This window comes from Ovis canadensis, chromosome 8 (assembly GCF_042477335.2).
Source record: "Ovis canadensis isolate MfBH-ARS-UI-01 breed Bighorn chromosome 8, ARS-UI_OviCan_v2, whole genome shotgun sequence".
Taxonomy (NCBI): Eukaryota; Metazoa; Chordata; class Mammalia; order Artiodactyla; family Bovidae; genus Ovis; species Ovis canadensis.
Window position 1 is genome coordinate 34,516,027 of NC_091252.1, and position 16,245 is coordinate 34,532,271.

The following is a 16,245-nucleotide window of genomic DNA, read 5'->3' on the forward strand; positions in this document are numbered from 1 at the left end:
TTGATGAGAATAAAGCATAAAAGAAGACTCACATTATATAACCTTAGACCAGTTTCCCCATTTTGAAAAGGCTCAGAGAACAGACTTTGTTATTATTTGAAAGAAACATAAAAGCTGTGGAAAGATGGGAAGGGATTTATCTCCCTGCTAGATTGAGCTGCTCGTGGCTAGAGAATGCAGTATCTTAAATACCTGGATTCTTGTATTTGGTGCATTTCCTGCTGGATACCTGCTACCTATATGCAGGTAACAGTGAGGAGCACAGGTTTTAGTTGACCTATTAATTTTTACCCTGTAGCATGTGGAAAACAGATTCAGAGGTACTGGGCTAACATCCTTTTTCTATCCTATTGAAGTTACGTGAGTAAGCTGGCTCTCATATTCTTTTTTTACTAGAGAGGGTTCGGAATCTGTAGCATGTCTGCACATCTAGTTCTGTTTTGTTTGTGGATTGACTCCACTATAGGCTACTGTTCTCTGTCTGTCATTTTATAATTTTAACTTCACAATGTATTACAATGATGGCTCCAGTCTGCTCTTGTGTACTGATTGACATCCAGAAATTCTAGCTATGATTGAGGTAAGAAGGACTTAAACCTTTAGCTGTAGGATTTTTCTAGTATTTTTCTTTTCTCTGTCAATTTGAGTTTTCTGTATTTTTTGTTTGTTTGTTTGTCTTCTTTTCTGGCATTTATTCTTGCTTTTTAAATGTTTATCTTTGTATGCTTTTTCTTCCAAATGGGAAAGTGGGTGTACTAGAGTGCTTATCTCACATTGCTGTTTTAGCTGAAAATGAGAGTGCCTTTTGATCTGGCTTTAATGGCGTGGTGGTGGATTAATCTCACAGTATTTAGTTCCTAAATACTTCTGTTGCTGATAATAATTGATACTTAAATTTCCTAGTTTAATAATGAAATTCTTATAGTGTCTTACATTTGTTAAAATCTTGCAATATACAGATGAAAGAAATACTACCATAGAAAACAATTTTAAAAGTCTATAGTTCAGAACCTAAAGTTAGGAATATTTCTTTGCTCTTCATCCCTCCCCAAACCCCACTTGGCACTTTTGTTTACATATCTAAAATTAAGCCAGAAGCCAAAACAAATGTCATAATAAACATATTGCTTTATGTTTGTATTATAATCAGTGCCTCACAACTTTGGTTCATTGGTTTATCTAAAGAAAAAATTTAGCACATTTTGGCTAATTTGTTTCAATGATCTTGAATGGATGGTGTTACTCTTACTATTTTGTTAATTTTTATTAAAATGGTAAAGTTCTGATACTTACATAGTGAAGGTTCAGAAACTAATCGCTATGTATATATATGGCTGAGTCCCTTCACAGTTCACCTGAAACTCACAACATTGTTAATCAGCTATACCCCAGTACAAAATAAAAAGTTTAAAAAAGAAAAGAGGGTACCAGAAAAGAAGGTACTAGCCTAACCATTATTAAAAAAAAAAAAAAGACTTGGTTATATAAGCAATAGAATTTAGCTTCTGGTTTGTCTCTGACCTCATCTCATTCTGTCCCCTTGTCATAAAACTCCAGCCAAATTGGTCTTGCAGTTTTTCCTTCCAACCTAATTCCTTTTTGCCTCAAAGTCCTTTTGAGCTTTCCCTCTGTTCAAGGTACTTCTTCCCTTTTCCCACTCAAAAGCGACTTGTTCTTCAGAATGCCTCTCAGAGGCCACTTGCCATAGCCTTTCCTTATCTGCCATGGTGTCATGCACGTGTCTGTTGGCTGGACTTCTCATAGTGCCCACCCTGCCTAGAATGCTGTGATCCCGTAGGGCAAAGCTCCTAAGGGCAGGACTGTGATGTTGCAGTGATACTGAACCTCTGTCATTTCGTACATCTTCATGAACAATAATATTGTATATGGCAGTTTTTTATATTTTAAGTAAGATATATTTTAAAATAAAATATGTACATTTTATATTTCAAAATAGGTGTTAATCTCTCCCCAATTTTTGTTTTTAGATGTTAAGGAGGAAGATAAATCCAAGGATAATAGTGGTGAAAAAACAGATACCAAAGGGTAAGCTGTATTCTTTTTCTAGTAATTTTTATATGCTATAAAAATAATGAGTATGTTTACTGGGGTTGGGGTGGGTATACATATATTCTTTGAGAAGTACTAAAATGAACCTGGAATATCATCAGTAGGTTGTTATTAGATGCTCTGAATTTTAGTATGGTAGGTAAGATAGTATATATGTATCTTAACCATTAGCTTATATTTTATTTACTTGCTCGTTTTTCATTTATGTAGCATGCCTTAAAAAATTACAAAAGCTAATAATAATCAGTGTTAACTGAAGGTATTAAAAGAGATCAGTTTATATTCTTGAACATAATTTATCTAAGCCTTGTTTTTGCTGTTAACTTTTATATAGACACTCATTGTCTTTCATGGTGCTCTTATTTCTATATACATGATTTTTTTGGTGTTATAAGACAGGTAAATTTAAGACTCACTGGGCCAGTATAACATACTTTTTAAAAGACCATAATTGACCTTTTTATTGTCAGAAAGCATGTAGATGCTTGGCCACACATAATTTTGTGTTAGCCTTCATAGAATGACTTTGAATAGGTGGTAAAACCACTCAAAAGATCGAGGCAGTCAGTGCTCCAAAAACTCAAGGCACTACCAGCTTACATGTTTCTTGGTGGGAACCATAGGACTGATCTATCGGTCATTGCATTTAAACTGAGATTGTGCAATTTTTAATATTTCATATTGCCTCTTTTAACAGAGCCAAATCAGAACAGCTCAGCAATCCTTGAATTTGAGTCTCACCACTTTCAGAAACCATAAAAATGTGAGAAAATATTGGGAAGAAGAATGTTTTTTTCTTTTTGAAGACTTTTGGCTTCATTTTATACTACTTTGGCATGGACTGTATTTATTTTCAAAATGGCTTTGTTTTTGTTTTTCTTGGCAAGTTTTATTGTGAGTTTTCTAATTATGAAGCAAAATTTCTTTTCTCCACCATGCTTTACGTGATACTATTTAAAATTGATGTGTTATTATGTCAAAAAACTGATCTATTAAAGAAGTAATTGGCCTTTCTGAGCTGATTTTTCCATCTTTTGTAATTATCTTTATTAAAAAATTGTACTTTGATTGTCTTTTGTCTTGTTTATTACAACATGGAATCTAATTTCATAGGCTAGTAACGTGACCGTTTCTGTAGAAAAATAGAATACCCTAAAGGTGAAAGATACTGATTACAACTTCAAAGATATCCATAAACTGTTTGTTTAGGAAAATACTGTGTTACAGTAATTATTATTTCTTACTCTAATAGGAGTTCTACCATCTTGTCCTCTGTAGGTTAACCAGCCAATATTGGTGAAGGTTAATATCTGATAATCATAATTTATCTTAGATTAATGATACAAGCTATGCAGTTGAGATATAGAAATTAGCTTTGAGCTGAACTAGAGAGTCTCAAAAACTGATAATCGATTCTGAGTTGGAAGAAGAAATCTATAGTCAGAAAAGGAAACTATAGCTTCCATACTGAGCTCTGTGGGACTGTTTTGCCAACCCCTACTATATACCAAGTAGACAAAGAATTGTATGGTGTGTTTGAATAGAACTTTCCAGTGTTTATGTCAAGGCTAAAATAAAACCTGCTGTTTAGACAAAACCTGGTTCTTGTACTGCATATTCATGGTACCCAGGTTCCACTATTATACCCAGGCTTCCAAACGAAAGAAATAAACACTTAAAAGTCATTTATCATTAATTTATTGAATGTCTACCCACTTTAAGATTGTGAGCATACACCTGAACATAATGGGAAAATGCCTGCTCCCACAGCTTACACTTTAATGGTAGGGAGCAGACAACGGGGTAATTTCTGCTACTAAGATATGCAAAGGAGAAAGCAAAACATTTTAGAAACTTGCCAAAATCAATGAAATCTTTTTGCTGGGCCAAATTGACTATTTTGAGGTAAAAATTTAGACAAGTAGATCAGTCAAAAATATTTCTCTAAAAGCTCCTGTTGAATACTTCAGCATTTACAAAAGCACCTGCACTTTAGTAATGAGCAGCCGTTATCATCTGTATTTAACAGATATTTCACTTTTGCCATGTTGGTTCCAACTCTTTTTTTCTTTAAATAAATTTACACAGAAGTTGAAGCCTTCCTTATCCACTTTGTCATTTGATTCCCTTACGACTTTTCAGAAGTAACCATCCCTTATGCCTGTTTTCACTCCTGCTGCATATCTGTCACCATTCAAACCCTTGTGGTGTTAGGAATTATGGAATTCAGTCCTTCTTTCATGAAATAGTTACATACATTTAGTGTTTGTGAAACACACAGTGGTATTGCACATGTACACTTGCATAACTTGCTTCTTTACATTTTGATTAACCCTATTGAACAAGTACAGCTCATTTTAATTCCTCTGTATTAAGGTTCCATTAAAAGCACATACCAAAAATTTGTTTCAATAGTGTAGTGAACCTCCTTGGTTACACTTAGGTTTTGTTTTACTATTTACAAATAGAAGTGTCTATATAAAACTAAAGCCTCAAGAGAATAATATGAAACATGAAAGTTCAGCAAGGTGACTTGGTACATTAATACACAGAAAACAGCAACTGGTAATATACAAAAACATTTACAAGAGCAGTAACAAAAATTCTTAAAAAGAAGCTATGATTCTGGCATATAGTGAAAAAGATCATAAGATGTCAAGATAAATACCCTAATACATTTGGAACAATATTGAATAATAATTCAGATTGATGAAGGAAGAGATTATTCCTTGAGTGGTATTGGGATAATGGGCAATTGAATAAAAAGAAGTTGTATGCTTTCTATGAGAAGAGTCAGATTAGCTGGATGTTGAATTTTATAAAAAGCATTTTCTGCATCTATTGTAATCAATTTTTATTGTTTTTTTAATTGTAATTTTTAATTAAAAATATAAACATAATTTCTGGTCAAAGGGATGGAAATTTTACACATCCTTACAGCTTTCATTTCCTTTTTTTCAAGTTGTCTTTTGTGATGACTTGCTGATTCATGCAGTTCAGTGTTTCTGGGACAATAGTGACTATCTTAGTTTCATTTCTTCCCTGGAGAAGGAAGATTTACCTTGTGCTACAAGTCCTAACAGTGTCTTCTGGGAGAATCATGGTCCTGATAGGAGTAGTCACTATCATTTCAGTTTTAAAAATGGCACTTTAAAACAGACCTCAACTTGGGGAATGGAGAAGCTCTTTACTTGAGGAAGATACTGCTGTTTCCTCAATTTTTCTCATTTCCCTATGGCATGGATGAAAGCTTCCAAATTCCACTAGTACTATAAGATAGTATAATAACCAATGCTACTAGCATTCTGTCAATAGGAGATGCTTTGAGGTTCTTAAGAGTGGAGTAATTGACTTTCATCTTCTGATACGGCTTCAGTAAAAATTACTACTGAAGCTTCTCTGATACCGGGATTTATAACACTTCTTATTGTTTTGTGATATAAATGACATGGATTTTCAAGGTTTTATGAGAAAACTTCAATTTGTATGCTATCACAATAATTTTTGATAGTTTAAGATCCTTCTTTCTCCACAATCTTGTACGAGTTACTAACTTCTCTGTGTCTTAATTGCTTCTTAACTTAAAATGAGGAAAATACTAGTAGTCCTCACTCATTAAGGTTGTTGGAGATTGAGTTGATGCAGTTAATGCTGTTTACTACTGTTATGTCAGGTAAACAGAGATAGACGGGACCAGAATTGTGAGGGAAGTCTTAAATCTTCAAGTGTTATTTAGACATCAAATTAATTGCTTCTGAGCCTTGTGTTTGAGTTTGATGTCTACTAGTATCAAAATACTAGGCCATGGTGGATAGGGAAACAATCTTTTGAAAACTAGTTTCAGCAAGGAATCTATTAACATTTGGTTAATTTAGGGGGATCTTAGTGTCCCTGCAATTAATTCACTGGACAGTAATTTGTCAAGCAAAATTGTTGTGAATGGATTATGGAAAAAAATGAAGCTATTAAATAGTTATTGTCTGTTTACGTGAGTAGCAATGTTAATGTGAAGAAATAATCCTCAGAAGGGTTACAATATAAAGAAGCTACTCAACAGTTGCTGCATTTCCTCCAATTTGCCACAAGATGGCAGATATTCCATTGTTTAATTTTTTTTTTTTTCTATTTTTTTGTGCATTTTCTCTTGTAGTTGCTTGATGGTCCATTGAACAAACTGAGTAACATCATTAAGAAGTTCTTTTGAATGCAGTGTTGGACGCCATACCATTTGAATTAAGCTACAGTGTAGTTTACTGATTGGGATTTTTCTTTAGGTAGAACAATTATAACACTAATTCCTGAGCTTTACATCCATAAGACAGTAGAGTGTATCTGATAGTAAATGTTATTTGTGACTTCTAGTCAAAAGTAGAATGGAAAGGAATATTAGAGCCAGAGTAGTTTTCTGTTTTGGTTGGGAATGGAATCATTTAAAATACACAATAGAAAAAGAGGGATGAAATTTGATTCTAAAAAATGTAGTTCAGCATAGTGAAGTTCATATGCAGGGACACTGGACTGCATATGAAGTAGTTCCACAAGATTTGTTACTAAACTAAGTACCTAACTTCTTTGATCTTTGAAATTATGAAACTTTGAAGTGTTATGATTAGGATATTAGTAAATCCTGGTGGAATAAATTATAAAGGAGAACTGAACTTGACTAAGTTGTTATTTGCTCTTAATGTTTACTCCAAATGTTGATAAAATATGTACATATACATTTACTTGTAAAATAACATGAATAGTAAAATTCTGGATTGGTGAATTTTTTTTCCAGGCCCATCTTGTAAATGATGGTATGTGTTTGAGAGTGAGTTCAACAAAGTAATGATTGAAATCTAAGACTAATCTCAAGTTTTGAATTTTGGTTCTATTGGTAAATCAGAAGCTTCTGGCTTTTCTTCTGTATTCTTTAACTTAGTTATCTTTTTTGTTTCTTCAGAAATCAACATTTCGAGGGTGACCTTCCTATACAGTAATTGCCTGTTAGGCAGGAAAAGTTTTTCAGTAAACAAATACCAACAAAAGGTCACTGCATTCTGGCAACTAGTAAACTGAATGTTTGACTTAAGAGACAAGTGTTTCTCCTTTTGCCTTTTTTAATTGCATTTTTGCTGTGTCCCTAGGTGAGAAACACTTCAAAAATCTCCTTATTCTGTAGTCTAGCCGGAAAGTTCAAACGTGGGTCACCTTTGATTGAATTCGAGGTGGGACTGAGATGTTAAGGGCACCCTAGTGTGCTCCTTTGGTAGATAACAGCCTTCCAGGTACAAGAAAGGAAGACCTACATCTCATCAGCCTTTCAGAAGTGGTCTGAAATGGGCTGAATTCTAATTTCTGTAGGATCCACCTGATGTGGACATACAGTATCTTCCAGGAAAAAATTTTTCTCTACAATCTGAAGTTCAAACTATTACTAGCTATCCTCTTCCCCATTAATCAATTGCAAATCTCTTTGGTGAATTTTAAAAAGTATATTATTTTTAGACATATTTAGTTGTATAATGTTTACATGTACTAGGCTTAGGTGCAATTTCTGTGCTATTCCTTTTAGATGGTGAGTACATTTTGGAAATCTCAACATCTGAGATATCTTGAAGTAAATATTAAAGCATTGGGGTTTCTTAATGAATCAATGCCATTGTCTTTCTAGAGTTAACATTGTAAGTTCATTTTATCTCAGATCTATTTCTAAATATGATGGGCAATAAATCTGAACTTCCAGATATGCACCACAGATCCTAAAAGTTATTTCATGGTGAACAGCCTCATCTCTAGCCTTTTTTGTGCTTCTTACTTGGCCTGTTCAAAGCGCCATCACCACTTAGAGCAGCAGCAGGTAAAGAGCAGTGCACTACAAATCACAAATGTGGAGTAGGCCCCAGCTTTACATTATTTATTAAAATATTATTTACTTTAATATTTATTGTTTTGGCCTTGTCATGTAAATTGCTATGCCTCAGTTTACTAATCTGTGAAACTGGTCAGGTAGCAGTTTACAAATACCTTGCTTTTCCATTCATGTCTCTTCTTTTACTTGGGGTTGATATTACAAATTGATCTTTGTTTTCTGGCCTTAAAATCCTTCTCAACCCAGATAGCCATTACAGTTAATCAGTTCAGTTCAGTCGCTCAGTCGTGTCCGACTCTTTGCGACCCCAAGAATCGCAGCACGCCAGGCCTTCCTGTCCATCACCTTCTCCCAGAGTTCACTCAGACTTGGCATCCATTGAGTCGGTGATGCCATCCATCCAGCCATCTCATCCTCTGTTGTCCTCTTCTCTTCCTTCCCCCAATCCCTCCCAGCATCAGAGTCTTTTCCAATGAGTCAACTCTCCTCATGAGGTGGCCAAAGTACTGGAGTTTCAGCTTTAGCATCATTCCTTCCAAAGAAATCCCAGGGCTGATCTCCTTCAGAATGGACTGGTTGGATCTGCTTGCAGTCCAAGGGACTCTCAAGAGTCTTCTCCAACACCACACTTCAAAAGCATCAATTCTTCAACGCTCAGCCTTCTTCACAGTCCAACTTTCACATCCATACATGACTACTGGAAAAACCATAGCCTTGACTAGACGGACCTTAGTTGGCAAAGTAATGTCTCTGCTTTTCAATATGCTATCTAGGTTGCTCATAACTTTTCTTCCAAGGAGTAAGCGTCTTTTAATTTCATGGCTGCAATCACCATCTACGGTGATTTTGGAGCCCCCCAAAATAAAGTCTGACACTGTTTCCACTGTTTCCCCATCTATTTCCCATGAAGTGATGGGACCAGATGCCATGATCTTCGTTTTCTGAATGTTGAGCTTTAAGCCAACTTTTTCACTCTCCTCTTTCACTTTCATCAAGAGGCTTTTTAGTTCCTCTTCACTTTCTGCCATAAGGGTGGTGTCATCTGCATATCTGAGGTTATTGATATTTCTCTGGGCAATCTTGATTCTAGCTTGTGTTTCTTCCAGTCCAGCATTTCTCATGATGTACTCTGCATAGAAGTTAAATAAGCAGGGTGACAACATACAGCCTTGACATACTCCTTTTCCTATTAGAGATGGCATTAAATATGAAATGCTTTTGCCATCTCTGGCTGAAAGATCTTTCAAGTCCAAAATTAACAGTATGTCTTTCTGTTTTTTTAAATAATAGGTATGCAATGTATTTATTGGTTATTGAATATAATATATTACTATCAATTCTTTTTTAACAGCAGTCTTTCCCTCATACCTAAACATTTATCCATGAAGGTTAATTTTTAAAATTTTATATCAGTTCATTATACCAAAAATTGCTATTGGAAAAATATAAAAGTCACAAAAACAGGGGCTTCCCTGGTGGCTCAGTGGTAGAGAATCCGCCTACCAATGCAGGAGACATGGGTTTGATCCGTGGCCTGGGAAGATCCCATGTGCTGCGGAGCACAGGCCTGTGAGCCACAACTATTGAGCCTATGATCTAGAGCCCAGGAGGTGCAGCTGCTGAACCCATGTGCCAGTTACTGAAACCTGTGCACCCTCGAACCTGTGCTCCGTAACAAAGCCACCTCAGTGAGAAGCCCGTGCTCCACAGCTAGAGAGCAGCCCCCGCCTGCCTCAACTAGAGCAAAGCCTGCGCAGCAATCAAGACCCAGCACAGACAAACTAACTTTTTTTTAAGTCACGTACAATTTATGCCCCTCTCAAAAAAGTTACAGAGACCAAAGATTGCCTGTGCCAGAGCCTAATCATGAGAGAAAAGCACAATGTAATTTGAACATGAAAAGTCTTATATATAATCATTAATTATAACAAGATTGGACTAATGAAGGATTCTTCAGTGAAAACTAAGGAGACTGTTAAAGGGAAAAAAAAAGGTATAAAAGAACAGATATAAGGAGAGGCCATTGGCCCTGAGAGTATCCCAAGATGAGCCCACCCCCTGACCCAAAACTGAGATTGAGATTCTGGAGAGGACACATCTGCGGCTCTCTGGCTGGTGGAGAAGTCACTGGGGATTGCATGGGTGGAACTTGCTGGGAATCCACCCTCCAACAGTTGCTAGAAAGGCTCCTTCTAAGGTGGTAGGGAGATGCTGCTGCCCACTGTGTGATGGGTCCAAGTGCCAGAGAACTGATTGGTGATGCAGGAGCCAGGTGCCAGAGGAGCCATTCACGCTGCAAGAACCCGCAGACAGGAGCACACTGGAACCAGAGAGGCTCCTCCTCCTCCAGCGCCTTTTATTGACAGCTTGGTACTGTGACAGCTGGCAAAGTAGAAGTATAAAAATCAACTCTAGTATTGTGGTGCAGGCAATAAAGGATCTATTTGGAACTGAGAGGAAATAGACTCATAACTGGCCTGATCTTCCCAAAGGACCCTGACATGAGCTATTCTTTGTAATGGAGTAGTAACAAAACTTGTTTTAGAACACTAGCTGAAGCCAGGTGACATTGGAGTAGCTGTAACTACTTAATGCTTAGTAAAGCTGTATAAAGGAGAAGGTAGGTGATGGCACCCCACTCCAGTACTCTTGCCTGGAAAATCCCATGGATGGAGGAGCCTGGTTGGCTGCAGTCCATGGGGTCGCGAAGAGTCAGACATGACTGAGCGACTTCACTTTCACTTTTCACTTTCATGCATTGGAGAAGGAAATGGCAACCCAGTCCAGTGTTCTTGCCTGGAGAATCCCAGGGATGGGGGAGCCTGGTGCGCTGCTGTCTATGGGGTCGCACAGAGTCGGACACGACTGAAGCGACTTAGCAGCAGCAAAGCTGTATAAGGTAGTATAAAGATGGCTACTTACTGTTTTTGTGGCCTTGGACAAGTTTCCCAAGCTCTGAGCCTCAGTTTTCTCATTTATAAAATGGAAATAATATTAATTTCAGATAGATATAAAGGTTAAATAGGAAATTGTCTCTGGTCCTTCTTAAAACCCCTAATATATTTTTTTGTTTCTCAGATTCTCAATCATGTCCCACTCTGCAACCCCATGGACTGTAGCCTGCCTGGCTCTTCTGTCCTTGGGATTCAGCAAGTAAGAATACTGGAGTGGGGAGCCATTTCCTCCTCCAAGGGATCTTCTTGACTTAGAAATTGAATCTGCATCTCTGTATCTCCTGCATTGGCAGGTAGATTCTTTATCACTAGCACCACCTGGAAAGCCCAATAATATATAAAAAGGAGCAAAAACTAACTCCAAAAGGAGAATGGAAGTGGATACCACAGCAAAAAAGGAAAAATGATCATTTTGAAAAGTCACGGAAAGTGGTGACTGGAACCAACTCCTACAAGAATAAAAGTCAGGAAGCAGTGAACTCCAGAAAGGCTTAGAATGGGAAGCCTCACTGAAAGCTGCAGTGCTGAATGAAAATGAAAATGGGAAGATTGTGATGTCTTCAAGAGGATCAGCTTGATCTCCCTAGCCTGAGAAGCCCAGCAGGCACCCCTGTCCTCCACCCCAACAGAAGAGGTTTGCCCTCTACAAAAGCTGGACCAGATTGGCTCTGGGCTCAGAAATGGAAGACCTGAGGTGACATCCTGAGAAAATAAAAGCCTGAATGCTGAACTGTGAGACCCATTGGACTGCAAGGAGATCCAACCAGTGCATTCTGAAGGAGATCAGCCCTGGGATTTCTTTGGAAGGAATGGTGCTAAAGCTAAAACTCCAGTACTTTGACCACCTCATGCGGAGAGTTGACTCATTGGAAAAGACCCTGATGCTGGGAGGGATTGGGGGCAGGAGGAGAAGGGGACAACAGAGGATGAGATGGCTTGATGGCATCACTGACTCAATGGACGTGAGTCTGAGTGAACTCTGCGAGTTGGTGATGGACAGGGAGGCCTGGTGTGCTGCAATTCATGGGGTCATGAAGAGTCAGACACGACTAAGCGACTGAACTGAACTGAACTGATAGATCTCCTCATGCTTATAATTCTTGGAGAGCATTGAGCTTGTTAGATTCTTATCTGTAGATTCATATATACACAACAAATTTGAAAAGGCCAACAAAACTGACAGTTTTAACTCAGCTGACTAAGAGAAAGAGAATGCATAAATAACTAAAATCAGCAATGTAAGTGCAGACGTTGCTAGCAAACTTACAGAAATAAAGAGGATTATAAGAGAATACTATGAAGAATCATATGCCAACAATTTAGTAAACTAGAAGATATGGAGAAATTCCTAGAAATACACAAATTATCAAATCTGACTTAGAAAATCTCAATAGATATAGCAAATAAAAGGGGATTGAATCAGTTCAATAACAACAACAACCCAACCTCCCTACAAAGAAAAGTCCAGAACCAGATGACTTCACTGGCAAATCCCACCAAACATTTAAAGAAGAATTAATGCCAATACTTCTCAAACTCTTCCAAAAAGTAGAAGGGGAAGGAGCACACTATCTCATCCTTTGAACCCAGTCTTTCCCTGATACCAAAGCCGTTTGAAGATATAAGAAAAAACTACAGACAAATATATTTATATATATATGTGTGTGTGTGTGTTATATATATATTAGTCTGTATGTGTGTATATAAATATATATATATATAGTGAAATATTATAGGAATGCAGTACTAATACAATGTGGATGAACCCTGAAAACATTACACTGAGTGAAAGCCTGATACACAGGATCACAGATCATATGATTCCATTTATATGAAATATCAAGAATAGGTAAATTGTTAGATAGTGCAAATTAGTGGTTACTAGGGTAGAGGGGTGGAGTAGGCAATGGCACCCCATCCCAGTGCTCTTGCCTGGAAAATCCCATGGACGGAGGAGCCTGGTAGGCTCCAGTCCATGGGGCTGCTAAAAGTCGGGCACAACTGAGCGACTTCACTTTCACTTTTCACTTTCATGCATTGAAGAAGGAAGTGGCAACCCACTCCAGTATTCTTGCCTGGAGAATCCCAGGGTCAGAGGAGCCTATTGGGCTGCCGTCTATGGGGTCGCAGAGTCGGACACGACTGAAGTGACTTAGCAGCAGCAGCAGGGTAGAGGGGGAGTTTGGAAGTAAGTGCTTAATGGGTATGAGATTTCCTTTGGATGTGATGAAAATGTTCTAGAACTAGATAGAAGTAATGGTGGTACAACATTGCAAATGCACTAAATGCCACTAAATTTTTTGCTTTAAATCGCTCAATCATATGTTATGTGAATTTTGCCTCAAAAAAAAAAAATGTACACGTTTCTGTTAGGCTCTCTTCTGAATATTTCTTGTAGCGTTCACAGTACTGGCCCTAAATCTAATCTAATCTACCTTCTAGTCTCATGAAAGAAGCAGCATTAGATAAGCCAACAAGTGTGGTTATGATTGTGGTCAGTGCTATATACAACAGAAAAAGGTGTGGCATAAAAAGAATGAGGAAATAGATTGGGAAGTGAGGGACAGAGGCTGTCAGGAACATCTATTTAAGAAAGTAACTTTTCAGTTGGGAGCTAAAGAATGATTACAAGGGACTTACCTGGTGGTGAAGAATCTGCCTCCGAAGGCAGGGGAAGCAAGCTCAATCCCTAGTCAGGGAGCTAAGATGCCACATGCTGCAGGGCGATTAAGCCCTTGAACTAGGGAAGCCTGCATGCTGCAAAGAAGACCCAGAGCAGCCCCCACCGCACCCCCCCCCCAAAAAAAAGGAAGGAAGAAACAGCTTTGTAAATCAACTATACTTTAGTATAGAATGAAAATTAAATCGAATTTAAAAATAAGTCAAGAATGAATAGAAAGTGTCCTAGTGAGGAGTTAGGTATTACAGACTCCAGACAGAGAAGGCAGCATGCCTAGTGTCCTGCAGCAGAGAAGAGCTCGTACATGTGAGAAGTGGAAAGAGTGTCCCAGCTTGTGCCCTGTGAGTGCCGTGAGTGACCTCAGTCAGTCCCCTGAGGAGCACAAGAGTTGCTCAGCGCTGTGTGGACACACTTCAGTCTGCTCAGATTCTGACAATCCGCTTCAAGGCTCCTGGAGGTGTGGGTGATTTTCTTGACTCTGCCCTGCCTAATAAATTTTTCAAATCTTTTTTTTTTTTTTTTTCAGAAAGAGAAGGTAAAGAAAAGGAAGAAGGGGAGCAAAAGATCAAAATTGGAGTCTGGTCTCTGCCACTGTTAGTACTTAATTTGAGTTATTTACTGTCGTTATCCCATAATTAATCAATTCATTGGCTAATTAGTTATCTTGTGGGGGGGAAAAGATGTCCTGCGGTCAGTAAATTAGAGAAATGTGTCGACTGGCTGGACACTTTCTGATCTTTGAATATATTCCTCTTTCCATTTCCTATATTCATTCCACTGGCCTTTGTTTCTTCCTTCATAATAGCTTTCACTTGCGTCTATTTAAAAATCATACATTAACATTATATACTAGGCATTTTAAAAACTATAATTTAGTCCTCACAAGAATTATGTATGTTATTTCACATTCATTTTCTAAGCAGAGGAACTAAGGTTTAGCGAGGTTGGGTATCTTGCTTGGGGTCACAGAGCTCATACATGATTGAGCTCTGATTCAAAGCCAGTCCTTTTTAACTCTGAAGGCTGTGGTTTCCCCAGGAGCACAGGCTATTTTCTTTCCATTCTACTGCTGTAACTTCCTCATTTTCCCTATAAACAACAGCAACAGCCTCCTGGTTTGCCTTACTTCCCTCCATCTTCTTTCTGCTTCAACCCACACTATCCCACACTCTACCCTCCCACCAGGTAAATTTCTCTTATACCCCCAAAATCAAGGTCCCAAAAAACTTTTGATTGAATCTGGCAGAGGCGAGAGCTGAGATTCCACTGGCTTCATAGAACTTTAGCTGAAGGGAAAATTTTTCTGCACCCATTAAAGTTTTCAGAGAAAAAAAAGATGATAAATTATTAGAAGAAAATGAGACAGTTAAAACCTTCCAGAATACTTGAAAACAAGCCCTCAGGTCAGGTGGGATCTGGAGAGGCACAGGACGTGCTGAAGAGACAAGCCAGTGGTCTGGGTATCGGCCTGCTCTCTCCTCTGTTCCCCTCCCCACCAAGAGGAGCTGGGTCCCTCTCCATTGCACAGGAGACCTGGTCTGGGAAACCTACCAGCAATCCAGGATGGAAACTGCAAAAGGAAACTGATGTTTTGATTAGGCAAATATTTGAAATTATTTCATTCCAAAGAAAAATATCCCAATTAAAGTGCCAAGCATTGAGTATTCACAAACAGAAAACAGATGCAACATGTGTTCAGTTTGAAACCGGCTTGGGAATAACTCTCCCGAAACTGAATGTGGACATATTTACACAATATAATTCATAACAGAGCTCTGGAAGGGTTTCTAAGAGGAGACAAAGGAGTACTATACACACATTTAGCTATCCCTGGAGTATGGGCATGTACCAAATGTAATAAATATATGTCCGCTAGTTAGCTCTGCAATTTCCACATGTTTTTTAAGTGACTGCATTACTGATTACATAAGACACTAAAATCTTTTTAGAAATATGTATAATGGTAATGTTTTTAGAACCAAATTATAAGAATAATTAACCATTGGAAAATATTTTTTTCCCTACGTCTCAAGTTCAATGCTATCCTAAGAAAAAACTTCTTCCTGATTTGGAAAATGAACTTGGAGCCAAGATTTACTTTCTCTTAGGAAGGAAACATCAATAAAGATTTTTCATCTTTTGATCCTCTTAGGAAAATGAGGTTTATCACTCTTCAGAAAACAAAATTCTTGATGTTTTGTTGCATTCCTTTTACACAAACATAGAAGTGTTTTTGAAGTGCAAAAACAGAATCATAGTTTTTTTAAATGGCTAACTTTTAGCCAACCTTCCATCCAAGAGAATCAAAAAGTTTTAAATTCATAAAATACTCCCACATGTTTCTAACTAGAAAGATGATGGTGGATACCAAATTGTAACCTTTTACAGTCAATATTGTCTCAGTATTTTTGCATGTATTTTTTTGTGTTGTTATTTTTGTTTGTTTCAACAAATGACAGTTCTCACACTTTAAATGTGTGGTTTTAGCAACAGTTCGCACATTCAAAATAAATTTATATAGACTCTATTCAATAAATGTATATTGAGTACTCCCAATGTATGAAAAATTATACTGTGCTGTTAGCTTTCCATTTGGATTAGACTTTTATATTGGTTCATTTATGTGTTAATTTTATTGACTAATTCTTAATTTTTTAATTAAAAAAATTTAATGTGATACATTTTGC

The 16,245-nt window shown here is 37.5% G+C and overlaps 1 protein-coding gene across 1 annotated transcript in view; it reads left to right on the forward strand.

The window, feature by feature from the left end:
- HDAC2 (histone deacetylase 2) overlaps positions 1 to 3,138 on the forward strand; it is a 34,008-nt gene extending 30,870 nt beyond the window's left edge. The window contains exons 13-14 of the mRNA XM_069598061.1: positions 1,989 to 2,046; positions 2,768 to 3,138. Of these exons, the coding sequence (XP_069454162.1) occupies positions 1,989 to 2,046; positions 2,768 to 2,798 (89 nt within the window). The 3' untranslated portion in view covers positions 2,799 to 3,138. The remainder of the gene's footprint in view (positions 1 to 1,988; positions 2,047 to 2,767) is intronic.
- The last annotated feature ends 13,107 nt before the right edge of the window (positions 3,139 to 16,245 follow it).